The 16637-nt window shown below is 37.6% G+C and overlaps 2 protein-coding genes across 4 annotated transcripts in view; both read left to right on the top strand.

Annotated features, from left to right (window-relative positions):
* Positions 1-135: 135 nt before the first annotated feature.
* On the top strand, positions 136-5318 carry LOC103149838 (hydroxysteroid 11-beta-dehydrogenase 1-like protein). 2 transcript variants are annotated; one of them, XM_016680252.1, is made up of 6 exons: positions 136-305; positions 2708-2838; positions 3829-4032; positions 4151-4244; positions 4462-4646; positions 4713-5318. In XM_016680252.1, the coding sequence occupies exons 1-6, from the start codon at positions 221-223 to the stop codon at positions 4917-4919; spliced, it is 906 nt and encodes a 301-aa protein (XP_016535738.1). In that variant the 5' UTR covers positions 136-220; the 3' UTR covers positions 4920-5318. The 2 variants fall into 2 exon arrangements, with proteins under 2 accessions (XP_016535738.1, XP_007569249.1); XM_007569187.2 differs by having other exon boundaries at positions 137-305; positions 4462-4627.
* Positions 5319-7337: 2019 nt separating this feature from the next.
* Positions 7338-16637, top strand: part of LOC103149839 (hydroxysteroid 11-beta-dehydrogenase 1-like protein) — a 10962-nt gene continuing 1662 nt past the window's right edge. Inside the window, exons 1-6 of one of the 2 annotated variants that reach the window (XM_007569188.2) lie at positions 7343-7515; positions 9332-9462; positions 9719-9922; positions 10011-10104; positions 10473-10638; positions 10719-11119. In XM_007569188.2, the coding sequence (XP_007569250.1) occupies positions 7431-7515; positions 9332-9462; positions 9719-9922; positions 10011-10104; positions 10473-10638; positions 10719-10902 (864 nt within the window). In that variant the 5' untranslated portion in view covers positions 7343-7430 and the 3' untranslated portion in view covers positions 10903-11119. Of the gene's footprint in view, positions 7516-9331; positions 9463-9718; positions 9923-10010; positions 10105-10472; positions 10639-10718; positions 11120-16637 lie in introns of those variants that run through there. The other variant, XM_016680253.1, reaches the window with a different exon arrangement.

The raw sequence follows: 16637 nt of genomic DNA, 5'->3' as shown, positions 1-16637 counted from the left end.
GATTTAAAAGGCAAAACTTTATCAATTCCTGTGAAAATATATTTGAATTTAGTTAAAAATGCTTTGATTACTTTAGTCAGATATGGAGGGGCGGGTTTGAGTTGTAAAAAAAAATTACATAACATGCACCTCCTATTTGCTGGTATTGTGACGTTTCGCTATACTTATATAAACCGTAAAAAAGAAGTTGCTTGAAACTTTTGCAAACCAAGTGGGCTAAATGGCAACATTCGTCAAAATTTTGATTGGGAGTATTTTGGCTGCTTATTTAGCTATGAAATGGACTGCACCTAGTTTTCATCCGGGTACGTTAAGCTAAAATGAATCTAAACTTTTCTTTTCTGTGTACAATGTTAAAGCTCGATTTTGTTTAATGAACTGCAGGGAATTAGGTGTATCATGTTGATGATGATGATCATTTATGATGACAGCAATGATGATAGGTGTTTGACCTGCAACGGCGGGATGGTGGCTCAGTACAAACTCATAGTACATAAAAATGTCCCAGGGACATTTTCTGTACATTGAGTCCTAAAGCCTTACAGTGAATATATAAAGACTGTGTTATTCTGACTCTTATGTTTAAATATTGGACCCTACAGAAGACTTATGTTTTTAGAAAGAATCCCAGTTTTTATTTATCTTGTTTCTATGTACAGTGTAGTTGTTCAATGGAAATAATCTCATTGGAATCAGAACTTGCTTGAATACGTTAGTTTTTATAGTGTGCAATTATTATTATTATTACTTTCATTATTTTAAATTCGCCAGCAAATGTCTTAGCTACACTTCTTTCAAAGTATTTTCGTGTAAATTGGACTTGACTTTATTTTGCGTGTCTAACTACTGTAAACTGTTGACTGAATTAGTTTTGAGTTCCCACTGAACAGTAGGATAGTTCATTCTCCTTTCAAACATGAGGGGGCGCCCTTTTTTAAAATATTTTTTATAAAGCTGTCATGGTGCATGTCCCTCCCACACGCCAAAGGGAGTCTCTGCTGAAGAAGTGGTTTCAGAGCATGCAAAAGTAACATATGCCCTTATAAATCCACAGTGTAATGCAAGAAATTATATTCTAACAAAACAGATATTTTTTATTATTATTATTCTTTGGTTAAGTACTTATGTTTAATGTAAAGCCAATTTACATTAAACATAATGTATTCAATATCCAGTCAATGGAGAATGGTGTTCTGTAACTTTAAAACGTGCATCTGCTTCAGTAAACCTGAATCAAAGAATTTTGTCTTTATCCTGATTCTTTATTTCTTTGATTCAGGCTCAGCAGACCAGTGACACATTCAAAAGCTGTAGGACACTGCCCCTAAATACTGACATTTGAGATTCTTGTTGTAAAACATCATAAACATTCTATCTGAACCTTTAAAGATCACTAAGACAATCCAGTTGCAAGAACTGTAGTATCGCAAGGTTTGTGCAATCATTCAAAATTGCGGGGAAAAAAAACTATTATCAATGGTTTCTATTGCAGTCCACTAATAAAATACAAGTCCAAGTGCCTTTATCCATGGCTATTTCTCATTGTTGCACAATTCAGACCAGATTGCTGAAAAACAGCAACACCCCTAGCAGTCCCTTACTTACAAAAAAATAATTTGTTGCTGTTTGTGAGTATTTCTGCTCGCAAAACACACAGTCATGGGGTAGAAAGAGGTGAAGCAACACCACTGAACCATTAAATAAGTCTGTTTTAAAGCTCTATTTTGCAAGCTACACATGGCATGTCTGCAAAGCGGCCTGCTCTAGGCCAACTACCTAAGTAGTGACTAATAATCCAGCATTAACGTGTTACATTTTTTGCCATTCTATGAAAAGTAGAATGGCAAAAACGTGCTATATTCCTCACAATAGGATTTCATTCTTACGCCTCATGATCTAAAAATCTAAACATCAACACACCCATTTAAAAACAGAGTAAATATAAGAAATAATATCACTCACAGAATGCTTTTATTGTCGGGTCAGATGCTTTCTGTATGATGTTAAGCATCAGTCACATAACGTGTACCTCTTTCAAATATCAACATTTGTTCCACTTAACTACTTGAATATAAACTATGCAAACACAATCATTCAACTGTTTCGATGATCAGATGCTAAAAATGCCTTCTTCTCTGCCCTGAATAAAAATAATCGGTGTAAAAATAAAGATTATGAGTTTTTAATGATTGCTGTGGGATAACTGGGAGCGGAATCACGAACAGAGCAAATGACTGCAGATAATCTGCTTTCCTCAAGTGACTAAACAGCTTTAGAACTGAGAGAATGCAGACATTCATTCAGCCCACAAGGGCAAACTGTGCAGTAAATTTAACACTAATATTCACTTGATTTGGCTCGAGTTAACTGCACAGTGTTGCTATCTTTAGGTGTATCGTGTATTTCTTTAAGCAACTAAAATGTCCCAGGGACATTTCCTGCACACTGCACTGAGTCCTTTGAGCGAGACTGATGTCATTTTGCGTGAAACATTCTGTGAGGTGGCTTTGATTGGGTTTATGTTTTACAGCGAGTGCCATAAAAGATAAGAATCATTATTCCAAAGGGAAATCCTATTGTAGAGTGAAATACCTGTGTGTATCTGTGTTAGGACGTATCCGTTTGTACACAATAACAACTGTGGCCTTACTGTTGGCATCTTTTCAGTATTAAATATGTGTTATTGAATGTGTGGACTTTGTCTTAGAATCTCTCAAAGGTGCCAGGGTGTTGGTCACTGGGGCCAGTTCAGGCATTGGTGAACAAATGGCGTATCACTACGCCCGCTTTGGAGCTCAGATTGTCATCACAGCAAGGAGGGAGAAAGTTTTACAGCAGGTCAGTTTTGCTTAATCTTTTCATTCTGCCTTTTGGAACTGTGTCAGTGGAGTAAAACATGTTTTACTTTATAACCTCAACTGGGACACTGAGGTTACAATCTAAACTACAGATCTAATCAGCAAGTAAGTCATTTCCTACATGGCATGCTTATTCAGCACAAGTCTTTCTCTCCCTCTGCTTAGACCTTATTCCTTTTGCATCATTCCAATTTCATCTCATTCTAGTCAATTTCACTCTGTATCATCACATTCCTAATCTATTTCCTTTACTGCTATCGTTGTTATTCCTTCATTCACCTCACTTCTCTACCTAATTACCTTCATTCAGCTTATTTTATTTCCACTGATTTTTATTCCTTCTTCCATACCCCTTCATCATTCCTCCAAACCTTCCTCATTTCTCATTACTGCTCTTTCTAATTCTACTTAGTCTCCCTCATCCTCCTCATTTGCATCACAATACATCTCCTAAAGCTTCCTGTTGATTATTCCTAACTTTTTCATTCATCATCGCCACACATTCTCCATCACCTTCCTCATGTTCTTTTTTATTTTTATCCCATATGCCTTCTTAGGATTTCTGTTGCATTATTTGCTTGGCTTTCTAATCCCTATCATTTATTGTCATTTTCTTTATCTCCATATTTTCATCTCCTATTGTCTCTTGTTCCATCCATCCATCCATCCATCCATCCATCCATCCATCCATCCATCCATCCATCCATCCATCCATCCATCCATCTCTTCTGCTTCATTACTACCACTTTTAATTAGACTAATCCTTCCTAAATGTTCTAATCTCTACCCCTTCTTCATCTACTTCCTCCCAATCAACTTTCTCACCTGTCATCGATATTCCTTCACAGTTATTTTAGCTCAGTATCATTCAGCTTGTCCAAAAGGCACCAAATCACACCTAACATCGTCTCAACTGCACCAGGACTTCTGTTAAACTGTTTTGTAAAACGTTGCTCCTTGCGGTTCACAGGTAGCTGAGAAGTGTCTGAGTCTGGGGGCTCAGAAAGCCCTTTATATACCAGCAGACATGGCCAATGAGTCTGACCCTGACAGGGTGGTCGATTTTGCTCTGGAGAAACTGGGAGGCTTGGACTACCTGGTTCTCAACCACATTGGTCCGACTACCTTTGGCATGTGGGAGGGAGATGTGGAACATACCAGGTGGTTAATGAAGGTAATGGATCATTTTGACAGTTTCTCAGCACATAAAATCAAGGGAATGCCTTGATGTTTCTTTTGATGTGTGTGTGTGTGTGTGTGTGTGTGTGTGTGTGTGTGTGTGTGTTTTAAAGGTCAATTTCTTAAGCTACATTCAAATGGCCTGGAGAGCTTTGCCCTCTCTTGAGCAAAGTAAAGGATCTTTGGTGGTTGTTTCATCACTTTTAGGTAAATTTGACTCATTTCCCTTTACATGAATTTGCTATGACACATAAGTGATAAATGTACAGTTACAAAAGCATTAAATAATTCTCAAAAGGCACATTTTTATGCTTACGCATTCATATTTTTTTCAAGCTCAAGCTGAACATCTGAAGCTATTTTCTTGACTCAAGTGTTTGAGAAAACTCTGCGACTTACTGGGACCTTTGTCGTTGTTTTAAAGGTAAAATGCCGAACCCCTTCACGCTGCCATACAGCTCAACAAAATTTGCCCTAAATGGATTCTTTGGGTCCCTTTATCATGAGCTGGCCATGAAGAAAAGCAATGTGTCAATCTCAATATGCACCCTGGGGCTTATTGATACTGATTCAGCCATGGACAAAGTCAGGTTTGTCAAATATGCAAAAGTAAGTATACACAAAGGATTTTGAAAAAAGAAAATCAGTTGCGAATGAGTTATTTTCTCTTTTTAGGGGCGTTACAAATATACCAGCCTATCCCGCCACAGAAGCCGCATTAAATATCATCATCACTGGAGCAACAAGACAACTGGACCTTTACTATCCGTGGTTCACACAAGTCATAACTCTAATAAAAGACTGGTTTCCTTCAATGATAAACTACTTCATCCAGAACTCCTACAACTACATTCCATGAACAATATTTGTTTGCAGCATTAATGCTTTTATGGACGTACATATGTGTTTAATTTTGTGCTACAATATCGGCACATTATATGATTAATCAGACAGCTACCCTTATTTGCTTTCAGTTTGCACATTGTGTTGTTTTTATCATACAAATAAATAAAAATAATCACACTTTTGCAAAACAGACATCTCAAGCATACTCAAAATTTTGGTTTTGTTTGAAACTTTACACGAGGAGTATTAAATTACATCTGCTCAGTGCAGTTGCTCAATTTGAACCCAAAATGATGATGGGAGTAGAAAAAATAAAATAAATTGATCCATTCACTGTTAAGGTGAAAAGCAACCTGAACCATAAGTTCAGAGAGACAAGACTTTAGAAACCAACGAAAACAGTCCATCACAATGAGTAAAAATATGAAAAAAAAACAATATTTGAGCCTGAAAAAGACAAATTTCAAATTCTACATGCAACACTGCATGCAAGGCAATAGAATCGAATGTATGTAAATATTTGATGAACGTAATTACAACAACAACAACAACAAAAATGGCATCTCCAACCATTTCTCTCTTTGCATGTTTCATTTGTACCAGAGTTGGGTCAAGCACCAGTTTTAAGCACTTAGATCATTTAATGAATTTCTCATCATCAATCATACAGTTTCCAAAATGACACTTTTGACTTTTACTAATTATCAAGACAAAGTTCTTTCATTTCCTTGTATGGCCTTATCACTGTGCCTGGAGTTTAAAGAATAATAAATTAGGTTGTATTGTGTCTTTTTATTTTGTGTCTTTTTTTTTTTTCTTTGAAAATTTAAAGAAAGCAAATTGTCTCAAAGGCACCTTGGAAACTTCTGGGCATGAGTCTGCCCTCTGCAGGTAAAAAAAAAAAAAGAAAGAAAGAAAATAGCCTTATCTGCCTTTGCCTTTCCCAGACAGCAGTCTCCCTCAAAGTTGACCTTATTGCCTGTTGTACATTTTCAGTTTTATTCTCAAATTATTTTTTAGATAATTACATTCTATGCAGCACTGACTACACATAGAGGACTATGTCTTCTCCTGTGACAAACATCAGTGTCATCTTAGAAATCTTTAATAGTATGACACATTCACTGCATTGTTTTTTTTTTTATTCTTTCCCATTTCTACAGATGACTGAAATTCAGCTTTCTGTTGAATGTTTTTATTACTCCATTAAATAACATAATATCGGATATTAACCTTTTCTCAGTATCCTTTTACGACATCCAAACAATCCATAGTTTTGTAAAAACAGAAAAAAAGGGCTGTTCTTTATCTGAAGCATATCTAAAACATGTACAGTTTCTTTGTTGTCACTCTTTTTCTAAATTCACTAAAATAATCTAAAGGTAACAGGCCACAAATAAAATGCACACCAGTAGAATGTGAAAATTGTATTGATTTTTTATTTATTGGTGTTTCCCCAAGTTGAGAGATTTCCTCACTGCTTGCCACTGAGAAGTGAGAGGTGGAGGTTGGACATTCAAAATTGCTGGGCTATAAATATCAAATGAAAATCAAACAATGTTTTATTTTATTATTAAATATTATCAATATTAGTGTAGTGATATATTTCGAAGATTAATATAATATTTAATAATCATGATGCATATGGCTGTGCGACAAGTGAGGGCCAATAAATTTATTCAGATTGGATTGGAGTCGACGTCGCTTTACTGGTCAAATCTTATGCATCCGTCTCCTGATGCCGTCGGTCCATACGCATGCGCACTTTGCATTCACACACACACACACACACACACACCCTCCGTTGCGTTCACTGAGAGTTTGTAACGTAAAACGTATGGACAGTCTCTGTCTGTCGCATCTACTTATTTCCACACATTTTATGAGTTGGCTGTTTATGGAGTCAGCTTTGTATATAAATAATTTTCCAGCCGCGTTAGGCCTCTGTTTTCCCCGAAAGTATGTTAAAGAAAATGCATTGAAAAGCATTTTTTTACGGTGCACAAACAGCCCCAGAAAAATCAGACCCAGTGTAAGCAGTTAAAAAAAAAAAACAATCATAATTGATTTACAAACTGTTAAATATTAAACCACATTCAATACTTTAAGATCACCACTGTCTTTTTTCCGTCTGGCCAGTTTTGATCTGACCACCATTTTTAACCAATCAGAAATCAACAAAACAACATAATAGTCTTTCAGAGACGTTCTTCTAAAAGCTTTTGCTTTATCTTTGAGACGGAAAATAACTGATAATATAAAAACGAGCAGTTATTTGAATTATTTATTTACTTTTTGATATATCCATATATCAAAAATATATATCATGAAATTTTTTTTAAATTTTTTTTCATGGCTCACAACAGCAAAGCATGGATTTCACCAGGAGAAAGAAGGCAGGTCAAGTTCTAGTCCAATGAAACATTAACCTGGGAGCCACGCCCCCTTAACGTCCGGAAAACACGGAAAACGAGAAAGTGCGTTATTACACACATTCCAGCTCACAGCTGAAAACTGAAACACACAGAAAAACATTGCACAAGCAACATGGGAGCCTTCGTAAAGATTGTAATTGCTAGCATTTGTGTTGGCTATGTAGCTGTCAAGTGGAATAGACCAAGTTTTGATCCAGGTAAGTTAAATAAATGTATTACTGCTTCCATAAATCCAACTGCTAATGATACATTTTGAGTCAATCACTTATTGCAGCACACGCTCACATGCATATTGTGAGCATGATAGACTGATGTCAGATAAATGTGGTAATAAAAACAGACTGTAAACAATATGCAGGCAACTTATAGTTTCAGAATGGAATTCTAAAAACGAATTTATTTCTTTCATTGATTTCAAAAAGTGAAATTGTTTTTTTGTTTTTTGTTTTTTTTTATTATGCGCATAATAATGTACCATTTAACTTATTTATACGTGTATAAAATATTATACTTGCAAAAAATTATTTCAACTAGATAACATTTTGGGGCCCAGAAGTCATTGAGGTCCACGGCTGCTGCCCCTGTTAGTTTTGCTAAGACTTGGTCCAGGCTTCTGCTGCTGTGTCCCCCATGTGTCAGACCTCTCCTGAACCAGAGACAAGATCGGAGATGCTTAGCCTGGGCCAAAGGAATAAAGGAATGAACTGATGCTCAGTAGTCCAAAGTTATCTCAGATAAACGTGCTTCATTTGGAAATCGAGGTTCCACAGTTTGGAGGAAGAGACTAGAGATGCAGAATCCAAGTCAACTTAGGTCCTGTGTAAAGTTTTCATTGTGAGTGATATTTAGGGAATTCTCTTATTGTGTTGGTCCACTGTTTAATGAAGTTTAAGGTCAGCGCTGCCATCTAAGCAGGAAATGTTTACAGCACTTGATGCTTCCTTTTTTACTGACAACCTTTATGGAGATGCAGGAGGACTTGGCACATGCTCACACTGCCAACATCTCTCTTACCTGGTTCAATGACCACAGTGCCATTGTGCTTGATTGGTCCATGAACTAGGTTGAACTAAACCCCAGTGATAGCCATTGGAATATTGTCAAGATCAAGACGAGAAACATCAAGGCCTTCTATGCAGACCAGCTAAAGTCTGCTACTGTAGCCACAGACTGAGCGCCGTCATTCATTTAAAAAGAGCCTTAACCCTATATTGAGTGCACATACTAAAAATACTTTCCAGATGGCCTTTCTGTTTTATTAGCATATTTATGATAAACTTAGTAAGCTAGCGGTACCTAGAGGTATCCCTGCAGTTGGCATCTCTACTGAGATGCTGCCTGAAACCCGGTAACTGCAGTTTTAATAATGTTACCTTATTAGAAAAATGTGTGATGCTTCTCTGGTAGCCGTGATCGTTCATGGATGTTGTATTCCAAACATCTAGTTTTGCCTTTCTTGTGAATAGAGGGAGAATGTGGAAGTCTTCTTTCAGCCAGCTGGCAAACGGTGCACAGCTGGAGAAAACTCCAGTCGCTCCACTTTCTGGTGCATTTCATTAAAAAGATTCTAAACCATATGAACAGACGGATGGACTTTTTTAGCTGTTATTAAATCATAACATTTTAAAACTTTGGCACGCTAACTGATTTTTCTAAGACCCTGATTATGACCCTTCCGTGACCTCTTTTTGAATTTCTACACTGCAAGTTGAGCTAGCAAATACTAGTTATCTGCTTTCTGAAGAGATTACAGATGCAATACAATGGCCTGCTGAGATAACATTTTATTGTCTTCAAGGTTAACTGCTGTAGATGTGGGACTGTAAAAAAAAAAAAAATGCACGCAAGTATTTTCTGTAGGTTGTAGTTTATGCAATGTAGTGAGAGTCTTGTGCATTTGTGAACGCAGATCATTTCTTGTTGTTGTTGCTGTTCTTCTTCTTGCATTTTAATGTTCATGTTATAAGTAGAAATAAAGGTTTTTGTTTTTTAAATCGATTGTTTTTATGTCAGAGTCTCTCAGAGGTGCCAGGGTGTTGGTCACCGGGGCCAGTTCAGGCATTGGTGAACAAATGGCGTATCACTACGCCCGCTTTGGAGCTCAGATTGTCATCACAGCAAGGAGGGAGAAAGTTTTACAGCAGGTCAGGTTTTTTTTCTTTTATAGCAGTTTTCTCTGTCCTTGAGTACTGTGTAGTAATTCAGTCAATTTTGCAAGTAATAATAAAACGGCTTCCAAAAAGCACACATGTAAATGTGACACTTTTTTTTTTTTTAAATGATCGATTTTAGTTTTACATCGAAAATGATCAGGTGGTTTCAACATACAGTAGTCAAACTATATGTTAATGTTCAGGCTAGTCTGTATATTTTCTCATATTTACTCTGTTTTGCTCACAGGTTACTGAGAAGTGTCTGAGTCTGGGGGCCCAGAAAGGTCTCTTCATATCTGGAGACATGTCTACTGAGTCTGACCCGGACAAAGTGGTTGACTTTGCTCTGGAGAAACTGGGAGGCTTGGACTACCTGGTTCTCAACCACATTGGTGTGACTCGCTTTGCCATGTGGGATGGAGACGTGGATCACGTCAAGTGGCTTATGAAGGTAAATGGAGCACTTTGATGGTCTGTCAGTGCTTAAAACGAAGAAAGTGCCTCTGATCTTTCTCATTATGTCTTTTTGTTTTCCGAAGCCCAATTTCTTTAGCTACATACAGATGGCCTGGAGAGCCTTGCCCTCTTTGGAGAAAAGTAAAGGGTCTATGGTTATAGTGTCATCAATGGCAGGTGAGCTTAATAGACGGCAAATTTAGATACATGTACACTTGTTTTAGGGGTGGGAAAGAAAAAAAAAAAAACATTTGTAGCTATTTTTATTTTATTTTATTTTTTTAATTTTGTCAACTTGTGTCCAAATGTGGGAAAATAGTATCACAAATCAAAAAATATGACTTACCCCACTGATTACTGACCTGTATCCCATGGTGGGCTGGTACTGGGTAATCCTAAAAGGAGTATCTGCTAATCTGACCTCTCTGCTAAGATTAACTGGTCACAAAAAACACTATACCAAATGCTCGTGCCTCTGCCATCAGAGGCCACATGGTTATAACTCAACTCTGCACTGGACTCAGATGTTTATCTGTGGTTTGCAGGGAAGCTGAGCAATCCCTTCACGGCCCCGTACTGTTCAACAAAATCTGCCTTGAATGGATTCTTTGGGGCCCTCAGCCATGAACTTGCAATGAAGAAAAGCAACGTGTCCACCTCTCTTATCACACTAGGACTCATTGACACCGAATCAGCTTTGAACGCAGTCAGGTTTGTTAATCATATGCAATAAACATGGACAATATCTTGCGTCGTGATTTGATGTGAAGGACTTTTTTTATGCGCTCCAGGGGAATCATCACGACACCAGCCTATCCTGCGACAGAAGCTGCATTGAATATCATCGTAACAGGAGCAACAAGGCAGTTGGAGCTGTACTATCCCTGGTACACATATGTCATGAACTTCTTCAAAGACTGGTATCCCCCTCTAACAAACCATCTCATCCAGAACGCCCTCAACTACGATCCATAGGAAACATGTTGAGATGGGTTTTTTTTTTGTTGTTTTTTTCTTATTGTAAGTTTTTGATGCCCACATCAAGTATTGCTGGAAATGTCTGATTCTGAAATTCATTTAAATGTTTCTCAGATTTAGACTTCTTAAAGAAATGCACCTTTTTATGTGTGTCAAAGATTGCACTTCCTGATTTTTTTTCTGCTTATCAGATTAAAATCACACTTGAATATGGTTTCTGATATCAGTCTTGTTGTACACATTTCTTTATTTTTTTGTTATGACAGTAGGAAAAGTACATTTCGGTTTTAACAAAAAACAAAACACAACAAAAAAACAAAAGACAAGAAAAATTACATGCATCCAGTTTGGAGCCAGTCAATAGCTTATAGATCAGTTTATATCTAAAATAGAAAGATGGGTTCATGACAAGGAGCTTAATACAGGAAAAATATGTGGTGACAAAGGGCATAAAATGAAAATCAGGTATGGTTGCAATGCATAAAACCATTTTAATACGTACTTGCATGTCAGAATAATAGCAGAACGGCATGTTTTAAAAGACTAACATTTGGCTGCATTTTTTGTAACTTTATGACTCATTCACTAGTAAAGATAAAGTTTTTATTTTTTAAAATATTTACTACTACCAAGAAATTTCACCTTGGAATGATGAATGTTGAAGTTGTACATTCATGACGGTACATTGAAAAATTAGGGTAATTTTTATTTTGTTTTAAGGTTTACTCATATTCAATTAAATTCTGCTTATTTATTTAGCACCATTTCACAAAATGTTGTTTCACGCAGAACTAAATTTGAGTAAATTTACTTCATGTGTTTAAGACACTGGCACCATATGTTCTCTGAATGTCCACATGAGGGCAGTAGTGCCTAAGTTGTAAAAGGAGCATTGCTGCAACTCAGCAGTTATAGTTCAGGCTCATTTACAATATCGTCATGTATGTCAGGGGAACGAGGTAAACAACTGAACTATAATTGAATTATTTAAAACAACTGATGATTAACACTATATAAATAATTATTTTTATAACCTGAATCATTAGACTTTTAAGTTTCTTTAGTCTCATGATTCTGTTTTCATTTCCAGCCTTCTCTTATATCCTTTAGTTTTGTTCGCTCAAACGTAGCCACACTCGGAGCAGCAGACTCCTCGCAGAGCTGGACCTTCTCACTGTGCCTTTGTTCGCCAAATCCCAAAGGCACCACAGGCTCCCTGTGAAGCTCAACCCATCCCGGTGGTCTACTCTTTTTGTAGTGCACCCTGAAAGCTGTGACCTGCTGTTTGAGCTGTTTTCTTCTGTTTATCAGGATGGAGTTGTCCTTGTTGTATATAAAAAAAAAAAAAAACTTAGTGCAGCTTAAAATGTGTTTTTCCCCTCATACTCAATATACATGAGATTGTAGAGGAAGAGAAAACCAGTGAATATGAAGTGAGTTGTCTTCTGACTGACATGATGATTGGAGGAAGTAATTGAAACGCACGTCCTCTTTGTCCTCGTGTCGACACTCTTGAGAGAATTGTTAAGATGATAGAAACCTTCCCGTAGGCGCCACGGAAAGGAAGAAAGCTCTTCTTCAGTTCTGCCTTACTTACTCCTTCCCATCCATTGTTAAACATGCACAAAATGCTCGGGCCTCCTGGAGAGGGAAAGCAGGGCTGGCCTGGGAGCACAGCCAGAAACACCTGCAACAGATTAGAGCTGCTAATGCTAGGCAATAAATCCTCTCACCCTTCTGGAGCATCTCTTTCTCCTCCATACATAGGTTTCCTTCCCACCCCCCCAACACTTACTGGAACTATATGCAACCTGCGACACGTTAATGCATTTCTTAATGCGTTAAGTAAGGGTATTAAGTACATTATTGAGGTTTTCCCCTGGGTCTGGCCTCAGATACAGTGTAGCTGCTGAGGAAGGCTGACTACCTGTAAGACCTGAGAGGTGGCATTCAGATCGTCTGCTTCTGAGTTTTAAAAAAAACTCAGAAGCAGACGATCTTCTGAGTGAGAAAAAGGCATGATGCAAGTGGAGGAGGATGAGGAAGAGCAGCTCGGACCAGGTTACAGAGGTTACAGAGCGTGAGCGAACAGCAGCAGGTGAAACTACAAACTTTATATGTTACTTTAATGTAAAACTATTACAAATCCAATAGAATAGTTTTCATAGAGAAAGTTTGTGATTTTAAGACATAGTGAGATTGCAAGACACACTTTATAATCTGATCTGCACCAAGGAAGATTTTGAAATGTCCAACTTAAATGTAATTACAATAGTCCCTATTCCTCTATTGCATATGTGTCTTAACTATGGACATTCTACATAGTCAATGTCCATAGAAAACAAACAAACAAACAAAAAAAAACATGCTACTTGTTCATCTTTGGGAACAAATTTCTGTCTGACGTCATCCATCACATATTTTGGGCTACAGACAGAAGAGCCCTGATGTTCACACTCTGTTCACTGGCTAGAATCTAATGCTGTGTGGATGCTAATCACAGCCTGCCACTGGCCTGGGAAAAAGTGAAAGATATTTTTTTAGAAAAGGGAATTAAAAAAAAAAAGAATGTTTGATCTCACTGAGTACACCTTTAAATTTGATCTGTTTTGATTTCGCTCCAATCTTTTCTGCCGCCTTATAAATTCGATCATTTACTCACCAGAAAACATATGCAAGCAATCCAGAGTATCATGGATGACCGTTGTAAAGTTTATGCATTTGGTTTATTGATGGTGTTTTAGGCCGAGATAATTTGCAGGTTTATTTCTGACTGAAGGAACACGCCTTTTCTGTCTTAATTCTTGTAAAAAGGCTGAGATTTTATACTTTTCAACTAAACTTTTAATATTTATTTTGAGTGAGCATTAAGTAAGCTTTATGTACAGTGTGTCTTTCACCGACGGTAATCACAAAGAACCTAACATTACGATAAGAGATTGATTTGCTGAGTGCTGTTAGAATGTGTTGAATCCATCCAGGTTCACTGTTATTAATTGTCTCCAGCTCCGAACAAAGCTCTGGAGGATGCTTAAGGTTGCAGAGTGGGCACATTTTACTCTCTTTCAAGAAGCGCGTGTTTTGTGAGCGTTTAGTCTTCCCATAGCAGACTGAAAAAGAAAATTGGTGAATTTTACCATCTCTGTAAGACAGCTGGCCACTTCATCTTGAGTTTGGATAAGATTTTTGGATGATATTGTTTGCTCAAAAGTATTCACACNGTGAATATGAAGTGAGTTGTCTTCTGACTGACATGATGATTGGAGGAAGTAATTGAAACGCACGTCCTCTTTGTCCTCGTGTTGACACTCTTGAGAGAATTGTTAAGATGATAGAAACCTTCCCGTAGGCGCCACGGAAAGGAAGAAAGCTCTTCTTCAGTTCTGCCTTACTTACTCCTTCCCATCCATTGTTAAACATGCACAAAATGCTCGGGCCTCCTGGAGAGGGAAAGCAGGGCTGGCCTGGGAGCACAGCCAGAAACACCTGCAACAGATTAGAGCTGCTAATGCTAGGCAATAAATCCTCTCACCCTTCTGGAGCATCTCTTTCTCCTCCATACATAGGTTTCCTTCCCACCCCCCCAACACTTACTGGAACTATATTCAACCTGCGACACATTAATGCATTTCTTAATGCGTTAAGTAAGGGTATTAAGTACATTATTGAGGTTTTCCCCTGGGTCTGGCCTCAGATACAGTGTAGCTGCTGAGGAAGGCTGACTACCTGTAAGACCTGAGAGGTGGCATTCAGATCGTCTGCTTCTGAGTTTTAAAAAAAACTCAGAAGCAGACGATCTTCTGAGTGAGAAAAAGGCATGATGCAAGTGGAGGAGGATGAGGAAGAGCAGCTCGGACCAGGTTACAGAGGTTACAGAGCGTGAGCGAACAGCAGCAGGTGAAACTACAAACTTTATATGTTACTTTAATGTAAAACTATTACAAATCCAATAGAATAGTTTTCATAGAGAAAGTTTGTGATTTTAAGACATAGTGAGATTGCAAGACACACTTTATAATCTGATCTGCACCAAGGAAGATTTTGAAATGTCCAACTTAAATGTAATTACAATAGTCCCTATTCCTCTATTGCATATGTTTCTTAACTATGGACATTCTACATAGTCAATGTCCATAGAAAACAAACAAACAAACAAAAAAAAACATGCTACTTGTTCATCTTTGGGAACAAATTTCTGTCTGACGTCATCCATCACATATTTTGGGCTACAGACAGAAGAGCCCTGATGTTCACACTCTGTTCACTGGCTAGAATCTAATGCTGTGTGGATGCTAATCACAGCCTGCCACTGGCCTGGGAAAAAGTGAAAGATATTTTTTTAGAAAAGGGAATTAAAAAAAAAAAGAATGTTTGATCTCACTGAGTACACCTTTAAATTTGATCTGTTTTGATTTCGCTCCAATCTTTTCTGCCGCCTTATAAATTCGATCATTTACTCACCAGAAAACATATGCAAGCAATCCAGAGTATCACGGATGACCGTTGTAAAGTTTATGCATTTGGTTTATTGATGGTGTTTTAGGCCGAGATAATTTGCAGGTTTATTTCTGACTGAAGGAACACGCCTTTTCTGTCTTAATTCTTGTAAAAAGGCTGAGATTTTATACTTTTCAACTAAACTTTTAATATTTATTTTGAGTGAGCATTAAGTAAGCTTTATGTACAGTGTGTTTTTCACCGACGGTAATCACAAAGAACCTAACATTACGATAAGAGATTGATTTGCTGAGTGCTGTTAGAATGTGTTGAATCCATCCAGGTTCACTGTTATTAATTGTCTCCAGCTCCGAACAAAGCTCTGGAGGATGCTTAAGGTTGCAGAGTGGGCACATTTTACTCTCTTTCAAGAAGCGCGTGTTTTGTGAGCGTTTAGTCTTCCCATAGCAGACTGAAAAAGAAAATTGGTGAATTTTACCATCTCTGTAAGACAGCTGGCCACTTCATCTTGAGTTTGGATAAGATTTTTGGATGATATTGTTTGCTCAAAAGTATTCACACCCCTTAAATGTTTTACTTTTTTTTTTTTTTTTCCAAGTTGCAACCACAAATGAAGATCATTATCACCAAACATCTCTTTAATGTAAACAGACCCCATGACATATCTCCAAAAATATATTTTTTTTCTTGTTTTTTTTTCCCTGTGTACATTTGCAAAGAGCAGTCCGGCGTCTTTTGGAGTAATGGTCCCTGTTGGTACACGGCATATTTCACCGTTGATATTGACAGAATCTTACCAGCTTCAGGCAGCATCTTTACATGATCTTTGGCTTTTGTTCCCACCGTACATCGTTTTATCAGCAGCATCAGTCTTAAGAGTGATTGCTGGCCACCTTGCTTTGGAGTGACTGCCACTGCTCAGGTTCAGCCAGTGCGGGTTGTTGGATAGAAAATAATAGGAGCGCTTTTTCGATGCAAATCTGACCCTGTTACTGCAGTTCCATCATCCCTTCAGACTGATATTTCTCAGGGACTTTGCTCTTCATTTGTTCTTGAATTTCTCTAGATGATGTGTGGCTACTTTGTGTTGTTAGAGGTAGGTTATAAGTTATTCTGATTGTAGAAATTGGTCAGTAATCAGGCGTGGGTATGACTAGTCTACACGTTTTTAAATAGTAAATCACAAATGACACAAACCTTGACAAAGTTCAAATGGTATAAATACTTTTGCAGGCTACAGTCGGTATGCAATTGTACCCATCTTCAGTCTGTGT

The sequence above is a fragment of the Poecilia formosa genome, unplaced genomic scaffold (assembly GCF_000485575.1).
Source record: "Poecilia formosa unplaced genomic scaffold, Poecilia_formosa-5.1.2 Scaffold237, whole genome shotgun sequence".
NCBI classification, from domain to species: Eukaryota; Metazoa; Chordata; class Actinopteri; order Cyprinodontiformes; family Poeciliidae; genus Poecilia; species Poecilia formosa.
This window is presented reverse-complemented; position numbering and strand designations above follow the sequence as displayed.

What these genes read in the sequence shown, in the direction of transcription:
- LOC103149838 (XM_016680252.1), top strand. Translation starts at nt 221, where the DNA reads ATGGCAACATTCGTCAAAATTTTGATTGGGAGTATTTTGGCTGCTTAT. An exon ending in ATACCAGGTGGTTAATGAAG is followed by an intron (nt 4,033 to 4,150) that starts GTAATGGATCAT and finishes TGTGTTTTAAAG; the next exon opens with GTCAATTTCTTAAGCTACAT. An exon ending in GGTTTGTCAAATATGCAAAA is followed by an intron (nt 4,647 to 4,712) that starts GTAAGTATACAC and finishes TTCTCTTTTTAG; the next exon opens with GGGCGTTACAAATATACCAG.